Source organism: Siphateles boraxobius, unplaced genomic scaffold, assembly GCF_051911475.1.
Source record: "Siphateles boraxobius isolate OS27281-9 unplaced genomic scaffold, OSU_SipBor_1 25, whole genome shotgun sequence".
In the NCBI taxonomy this organism is placed as follows: domain Eukaryota; kingdom Metazoa; phylum Chordata; class Actinopteri; order Cypriniformes; family Leuciscidae; genus Siphateles; species Siphateles boraxobius.
Window position 1 is genome coordinate 7904620 of NW_027508866.1, and position 8238 is coordinate 7912857.

The 8238-nt window shown below is 38.7% G+C and overlaps 1 protein-coding gene across 7 annotated transcripts; it reads left to right on the forward strand.

Annotated features, from left to right (window-relative positions):
• The first annotated feature begins 122 nt into the window (after positions 1–122).
• Positions 123–7868, forward strand: rabgef1 (RAB guanine nucleotide exchange factor (GEF) 1). Of its 7 annotated transcripts, none has more exons than XM_077242325.1 (11): positions 123–197; positions 947–1139; positions 1313–1506; positions 2794–2931; positions 3319–3339; positions 4013–4179; positions 4269–4350; positions 5136–5268; positions 5675–5766; positions 5850–6106; positions 6420–7868. In XM_077242325.1, exons 2-11 carry the CDS (start codon positions 961–963, stop codon positions 6819–6821), a joined length of 1665 nt encoding a protein of 554 aa, XP_077098440.1. In that variant the 5' UTR covers positions 123–197; positions 947–960; the 3' UTR covers positions 6822–7868. The 7 variants fall into 7 exon arrangements, with proteins under 7 accessions (XP_077098440.1, XP_077098443.1, XP_077098444.1 ...); XM_077242326.1 differs by having other exon boundaries at positions 183–317; XM_077242327.1 differs by having other exon boundaries at positions 185–352.
• The last annotated feature ends 370 nt before the right edge of the window (positions 7869–8238 follow it).

The following is an 8238-nucleotide window of genomic DNA, read 5'->3' on the forward strand; positions in this document are numbered from 1 at the left end:
TATTAGAAACAGGGCATTTTTCATTTAAAGCGTTTACAGAAGGTGATGAAATACTTTGAAGTATGCGATGTATTTCCTACTAGGGACTGTTGACATTTGGTGCTCAGCGGCCCAACTATAGCCCCGCCCACACAACGCATACCACCAGTCGCGAGGATATGATGTCATTGTGACCCGGAGAAGAGACCGCTGACGAGGTATCTGTCGCCGTCCGGTAGATTGACATTGCACACGGAAACTTGCTGTTTTTGTTGAAAATGTTTTGTTTAATGTAGTTTTAGACGGCATTATACATCTTATCTTATATCCTGCTGACCGTGAGTTACTGCGTTTGTTTTTATCGGCGTAGCAGGTTTGTTAGCTTGACGTGTTTGCCTGTCGCGAATGGAAATGCATTCAATGTTATTTTCATTAGACGATATATTTTCTAAGTTGATTTTATACTCCCCATTAGACATTTAATAAATGTTTAGTTAGCACTGAAAATCTGCTACAAGCCCCGGCATTGAACGACCGATGTCAGTATGTGGTGTAACGTTAATACTCGGAGTTTAATGTTATTTCATCAGTGTTGATCAGAGTGTTTGTGTTTTCAAGCCTTTATTTCATTATAACTATAAAGAGACGAGATCACACTTGTTTTGAAATACTTTTTTCATTTCGATTGAGACGCAGTTGTTTGAATTGGTTGTTTGACATTTTTACACGTTCGCATTTTAATTTATATATCCTTACGCTTTAGCGCAAAAATATCAATCACAGTGTGAATATCAATATTCACATTAGTTTCACATCCAGCTCTGCTCAGATTATTGAAATGACTCCTCTTGTCTCGTTTTTAGCAATGTTGACATCTGTGGTATGTTCTGCATGACTTCCCTGTGTGTTGTTTTGCTGCATGTACTACAGACAGGATATGCAAATTCAAACCTGTTTCTTTACCTAGACAAAAGAGACACAATGAGTCAGCGCTCAGAGCGACGGGGGATCCATGTGGACCAATCAGAGCTGCTGTGTAAGAAAGGCTGCGGTTACTATGGCAATGCTGCCTGGCAGGGCCTGTGCTCCAAGTGCTGGAGGGAGGAATACCAGAGAGCCCGGCAGAGACAGATCCAGGAGGACTGGGCTCTGGCGGAGAAGTGAGTTGGACATGCTGCTTATGAAAGTGGAATTAAACTCTACTGCTTGTGTTTTGTTAGTTCACGCATTAAGTATTTAGTAAAATAATCATTCTATGTCGTCATGAGATAGATTCATAAAGCAAAAAATGATGTTCAGACAGACTGATGTAAGGATGTGCTTCCTGTCGCAGGCTGCAACGAGAAGAGGAGGCGGCTTATGTCAGCAGTCACAGTTCCTCTCAGACCCAGCCTCCACAGTCGCACTCTCAGCCCTCTCTCGCCACCTTCTCCAAGTTTGAAGAGAAGAAAACCAATGAGAAAACCCGCAAGGTCACCACCGTGAAGAAGTTCTTCAGCCCCTCCTCCCGCACGGCACCTAAAAAAGGTACGAGGAGGGTGGGATTGGAGCGATATGAGTGTGATTATTATTGTTGTTTTGCAGTAGGAGGAGTCAGCAGTGGGTGTGGCTTGTGGATTCGATTTGGTGTTGTTCGTCTGCAACCGACAAAATTAATATTTGCCCTTGATAAAATATGCCTTAGGAATATTATCATTGGTTGAAAAAGGAAAAACTGGTTTAAAATACAGTGGAGCTGAGTCAGTGCTGTAGATTTTTCCTTTCTTTGCCACTTTTCCCCAGAGCCCAATATGAAAAAAAATCGCACTTTAGCTTCTAGATTCCTTCTGTAAATCACGCCTGTTTCATATGCAAATTACTTCCCTCATCATCATACATATTTCCATTTTGATTTTACCATGTCATTAGATGACATTCTCTGATAAAGCCATAAACTGTGCCTGCATGCAACATCCAAACAGCAATTTGGAATTTATACTAGTTTAATATTATTTTATTAGACATAAATGATTGTAATTAAAAGGCTTTATCATTGAAACGTCAAGTATAGACTTCCGTTCAAAATGTTGGGGTCAGTAAGAAGTTTTTAAGTTAAAACTTAAATTAAGTTTTTTTTAATTAATCAGTAATGTTTTTGAAAGAAGTAATTTGATCAAAAATGCAGTAAAAACTGTAATAGTGAAACATTATTACAATTTACAATAACTGTTTTCTATTTGAACATATTTAAAAATGTAATTTATTCCTCTGATGGCAAAGCTTGATTTTCAGCATAATTACTCCAGTCTTCAGTGTCACATGATCCTTCAGAAATCATTCTAATATGCTGATTTGCTGCTCAAGAAAATGTATTTGAACAGCATTTATTTGAAATAGAAATCTTTTGTAACATTATAAATGTAACTTTTTATAAATTTAATGCATCCTTGCTGAATACAAGTAATATTTTCTTTCTAAAGAAAAAAATCTTACTGACCCTAAACTTTTAAACATTAGCGTAATAAATCTTTGCATGTTTTGATGCATTTATGTTCATTTGTTATCATATGATTTTATCATTTGTCTATCATGTATTTATGAGATGATTTTATTTCAACAAGTGATCCACCCTTCATCTCTCAGCTTTTCTTCATCTCGTTGCTGTTCTGCCGTTCTGTCTAATCTCCGCCCCACCTCTCCCACATTTTCTCTATCTTTTTCACATTCTCATCTGAAACTCCTATGGTGCCACATTTGTAATCCCCCAAACCCGTCCATTTCAACCCCCTCCATTTTTATGTCGCCGTTTCCCTTTGCCTACCCTGGGTGTTTTAGTCCCCCCTGAAAAAGAAAGCGAGAAACGAGAGAAAGAGGAGAAGTTGCAGGGCAGGAGGGAGAGCCATGGAGAAACCCTCCTGAGGGATCTGAAGGGCATTTTTACCCAACCATGGGATATGGGCTCCCCCACTGAAGGTAACCGACAGAGCCTGAAGAAAGATCTGGGGTAATGAAAAGGAAACGTGGGTGGAGATTGCAGTGTTTGTCTTTTCTGAGGTGGACCACCCCGTTTTTGTGTGTTTTGATGTTCTGTGTTGAAGAGGTAGCGGTTTAAAAGTGTCTTTACTAAAAGTATTTCACAAAGTACAACAAACTTTTCAGAGTTCAGATTTTATTTTAACATTTTATGTTCCCCTCTGATGTTCTTTGTGACATACTGCCCTGATCCATACTGTGTATTTGTTCATTTCTCTATGTTACTTGTATGTGCGTCAAAAGACATGATTTCACCCTACCATTATTTTTAATGTTCACTGTCTCATTGTCTTGCGTCCTCCTCTTTTCTTGTCAATCTGGTGGCAGCTCTGGTATCGAGGCTGAGAGGTGGGTATTAGTGCCACATCACTGTAGCCCTCCAGCACAAATCACAGAAAACAAACCAGTGCATCAGTGTTGTGTATATATATGAGCTGCATGCATTCAGGCTGAAATTCTTCTAACACTCCATTACTGTCAATGGGGCGTTCAGAAAGACAGGTGCAACAGCATTTGGTGCGTCTGTTTGTGTAGTGTTTAGTTAAAGCATGCGTGTACCAGAATTCTCTCTGTTCATTCAGCTACTCTATTACCATCTTTGACTCTGGTCTGATGTCAAAGGTGTTGGCATGGTAACAGATCAATATTTCAGTAGTATGGCCTACTTTTGAGAAGGTTGTTCTCTCCCTTTATGGGCTACAAGTTGATTTGGACTTGTGAATGTGTATTTTTATATATATATATATATAATGAAATTTTACATTGGTTTATTCAGTGGAGTTTTTCTTTATTCTTTGCAGAAAGCCATGTCTAATTCAGCCATTATTACTTAACTAATCTGTTGATCTTTGAAGACATTTGGCTACCCGTTGGACTTTGATTGTTGTAGAATGATGGGAAATTACGTAATTTCACATGACATTCTGCAATGAAAACTGACTCTGCTGAACTTCCATTTTCATCATCCACTTTATGTTCATCCAGTTTGTAAACATACTGTGCGCTTATTTCTGTTCCTCAGAGAGCCACGAAGGGAAAACGCCCAGTCCTTCCATTACCCGTCAGTCCAGCATCGAGACCGATCGTGCGTCACAAGACTTCTTGGAGTTCCTCAAGACTTTGCAGAAGCCCGGCAGAGAGATCCAAAAGCAGAGCCGCGCTTTTATAGAAAGCATGGGAAATAAAAAGGTCAGAACCAGGGTCACACGCCCACACCAACTTTTAGCTGTTAATCATTTCAATAAGCATATTGTTTTTGTATTTGTTCGGATATGCAGGATCTTAGTGCTGAAGAACTGTCTGAGTGTGTGCAGGACTTCTATCAGGGCATGTCTGACCGACTCTTGAATCATTATAAAGGTAGGATTCATTCTTCAGAGAAATCTAGCAATGTTAAATCTGTCTAAAAAGACTGGTTTGTCACTGGTTTGAATCACTCAAATTGCTCATTGAATCCATTTGAGTGACTACCAAATCTGATGCACTTACTGACCGGATGTTTTTTTGTAATCGTATTTGAGAGAAAATATTATGTAAAAATTTTGTATGTACTGGCAGTGGCAGAATTATTTAGAAAGCGGGAAATATTTATAAAATGGAACCTCTTCATCTTTGTTATCATTATTTAAATGTGAGCAGACTAGGACATAAACATTTCTGAAATTGCAGTCAGCCATCCCCTTCATGGTGCATTTTAAGCTTTTTGTTGTATATTAGTGGAAGGGGCTGTTCTCTGTAGAGTGATGTGATCGGATGATTTTCTAGAGATATATTCATATTTATCATTCTTTATGCCCCTTGTGCCAGAATCCATCATTACTGAAGCATATTTTGATGGACTGTGATAGTTTGAACTCGGTTAGAATTTGTTATTTTTCAGTTGACTTTTATGAAAAGATTTTTAATGAAGTAAGGCCAGATCTAGTTTTAGAATTTTATCTAAGGCAAAATGAAAATTGTAATCATTCCTTTTAAATTTCTTTTCTCGCTACGAATATAGCCAAGGCAGCTGGCATGGCGTTACACTATAAACAAATAAACATTCATATTTAGACTTAACTTTTAATGGTTTGAATTGTTTTGCCAGAAGTCAGATGAATGCTTCCTTTACAGATGTAAACCTCAGTGTGTTCCTCTTTCCTCAGGCTCCTCTGAGAAGGTGGACAGGGTGATGGACCAAGTGGAAAAATACATCATGACACGACTCTACAAGAGCGTCTTCTGTCCAGAGACCTCAGATGATGAGAAAAAAGACCTGGCTACCCAGCGCAGGATTCGGTCAGCCAGTGTTATTTTACTTCTGTTTATATATTATTATAATATTTTTTTTAACATTTGAAATAAGCTTTTATTTTAATATTTTTCATTTTTAGTTTAGGTTTTTGTAAAATATAATAACTTTTATTTCAGTAAGGCAACATACGAAGGCAACATTTCTAATTTCCGTTTAAGTTTTACATCTAATGTTTATATTTATAATTCAGTTTTATTTAAATGAACAAAAACTATTTTTTAATAGTTTTGTTCTTAGTTAACAATAACAACATTGGTAAACGCTTCATATCATTGTTAACTTCCTGGAAAGTTAAAGAATGCATATTCCTCTAGAAAGTACAGTATAATGCTTTTACGGCATTCTCCTTGAAAATCTGCAGTCTTGAAAAATGGTTGGCTGGTTTTTCAGGGCCTTACATTGGGTAACCATTCAGATGTTGTGTGTTCCTGTGGACGAGGAGATCCCAGAAGTCTCTGATAGTGTAGTCAAAGCCATCACGGGTGAGTCTGCAAAGCTTGGTATCATTTTGTCCTTTTATCTGCTGTTTTCCATCAGAATACAGATTTTATTTTGTCTGCCACAGATGTTATTGAGATGGACTCCAAGCGTGTGCCCAGGGATAAACTGGCTTTCATCACCAGTTGCAGCAAGCACATCTTCAACGCCATCAGGGTCACCAAGAATGAACCGGCTTCTGCAGATGACTTCCTACCCACCCTCATCTATATCGTGTTGAAGGCCAACCCGCCACGACTGCAGTCCAACATTCAGTACATCACACGCTTCTGCAACCCCTCAAGGCTCATGACAGGAGAGGATGGATACTACTTCACTAATCTGGTGGGTCTACACATCATTTGAATGTGCCATAATTTGGCATTAAACACATTTTTGTGCAATAATTTGGTCCAAAACTGTACTTTTTTCTTTAAAATATATGCAACTTAATTTGATATCTAATACAATGAAATGATTTCATTTCTAACTGTGGCAAAAGTGTCCAAAAACAGTTTAGGGCAACTGTAATTACTGCTGAAATTTGCAGGCTGATTAGTCAGACGGCATTTGGTCTAGTCTTTTGGATTCATGTATTTTCTTTGCAATTTTTCCATTGTGTCTTTTCAATTTCATCTTCATCACGTGTTCCCTGCAGTGCTGTGCCGTTGCCTTCATAGAGAAGCTGGATGCCCACTCCTTGAATCTCAGCCCTGAGGACTTTGAGCGCTACATGTCCGGTCAGGCTTCCCCTCGAAGGCAAGACGATCCTGCAGCCTGGCTCCAGAGTGGTTCCCGTGTCAATCCGGCACTTAGCCAGATCCATCAAAATCTCAGCGACCTATCCAACCTTGAGAAAAGACAGCAGCAGGTCATAGAGGGGGCGCAGAGCCTGCAGACCGAACTGGCAGAATGGCAGGACAGCGTGGCCCGTGAGGTGCAGGAGATCCTGGAGCGATACCCACTGGAGATCAAATCACGAGCATCCGCAATCGATGCGGAGAACGTGGAGAACGACAGGCTGCCGCCCCCTCTTCAGCCGCAAGTGTTTGCGGGTTAGCATAGCAGTTTCCTGTGTGAATAAGCCAGAGACATGGTCGTACCAAGACGGGTAAAGCATGTTTTTATATGCGATGGCTGCTCTCGTCCAATATTTCTGCTCCTTTCCTCCCCATATTTGGGCTGTTACCATTCCATATGCTTTTTAAATGCTTACACAGTCCCCCGTTACATCTTTTCTGCAAACATACTGTTGTCGGACTGCTTTTGAGCAGTGATTCAAAAAGGACGAGGCACAGTTTGTGAAACCTAGTACGATTTTCTGACCTGGTTTTAGAAGATTTGTTAGTAGTGTGACTGTGATGTACCTTAATACATGAGCTGTTTTAAATTACTGAGTCCAATAGCTGCTAATACGTCCTTTAATATGATTGCAAATTTGATGTGATCGTAAACTACATATCAGCTTTTCTCATGTAGATAATTCATGTTCATGTCATGCTGTAGGGTTTCACCCCTATGCATTAGTGTGATGTTCTCCTGGATAAAGGTGTTTTTTTATTGATGTATAAAATATTGTGTCGCTCATACTGTATACTTAGGACATTTAAAATTGAATCCCGTGCAAAAATGTATGATTTTTGGAGAATTTGTGTATTTTGGTACGTTTCGAAGATGGTCATTCTTAATTGTTTATTCACATAATCTATGGGGTATAATGTTGTGCAGACATTTCAGCAATAAACACTATTTACATAGGAATTTGTTTACTTACAAGTGAAAATATTGGTATAAAGCTGTGCATTTGCTCACCTAAAATAAATGTGAAATTCTGTCATGGTGGCCACAGGTTGTACACAAATAGCTACTCCTTCTGCAGCCAGGATAATGTTTGGCGTTTGATGTTGTCAGCATTACACATAACCAATTTAATTGTGATCCTGTTGTTACTTTTAAAACTTCCCCAACTGTAACAGGTACTTAGCAAAACACTATATTCATGTGGAAATAATTGGTTTAATTTACAGTAATGATGGTGATTTATGACTGTGTGATATTTTAACTGAGTTGCTTTATTTATGATGTAAATATAACCTGAGGTGTGTTATTTTGCTGTCTGTGAATGATTATTTATCTCTTTGTAGCACCATAATATATCAGCATAGCACAATGCTGACATCTGATGGTAGAAATGGTCAGCATAGAAAAGAAATTGTTTTATCGCCATGTTTTCAACCCTATGGCTGACAATATTTGGAAAATCATGCACCTTTCTTTTCTACCGAAGCATACTCTAAATGTGTGTAAAGTTGAGTATTGTATCGGTGCTGTATTCATGCATGGAAAAGTGAGGTTCTAGTGCTCTAACTCTGAAATGAGTTGATTTGCGTCTCATTGGGTATAGCCTGAATCTAACTGTTTAATTTGCACATGTTCATAAGGGACTTTGAAAATGGCTCATTTAATCAGCCATCAGA

What these genes read in the sequence shown, in the direction of transcription:
- rabgef1 (XM_077242325.1), top strand. Translation starts at nt 961, where the DNA reads ATGAGTCAGCGCTCAGAGCGACGGGGGATCCATGTGGACCAATCAGAG. An exon ending in CCGCACGGCACCTAAAAAAG is followed by an intron (nt 1,507 to 2,793) that starts GTACGAGGAGGG and finishes TGGGTGTTTTAG; the next exon opens with TCCCCCCTGAAAAAGAAAGC. An exon ending in ACTCTTGAATCATTATAAAG is followed by an intron (nt 4,351 to 5,135) that starts GTAGGATTCATT and finishes CTCTTTCCTCAG; the next exon opens with GCTCCTCTGAGAAGGTGGAC.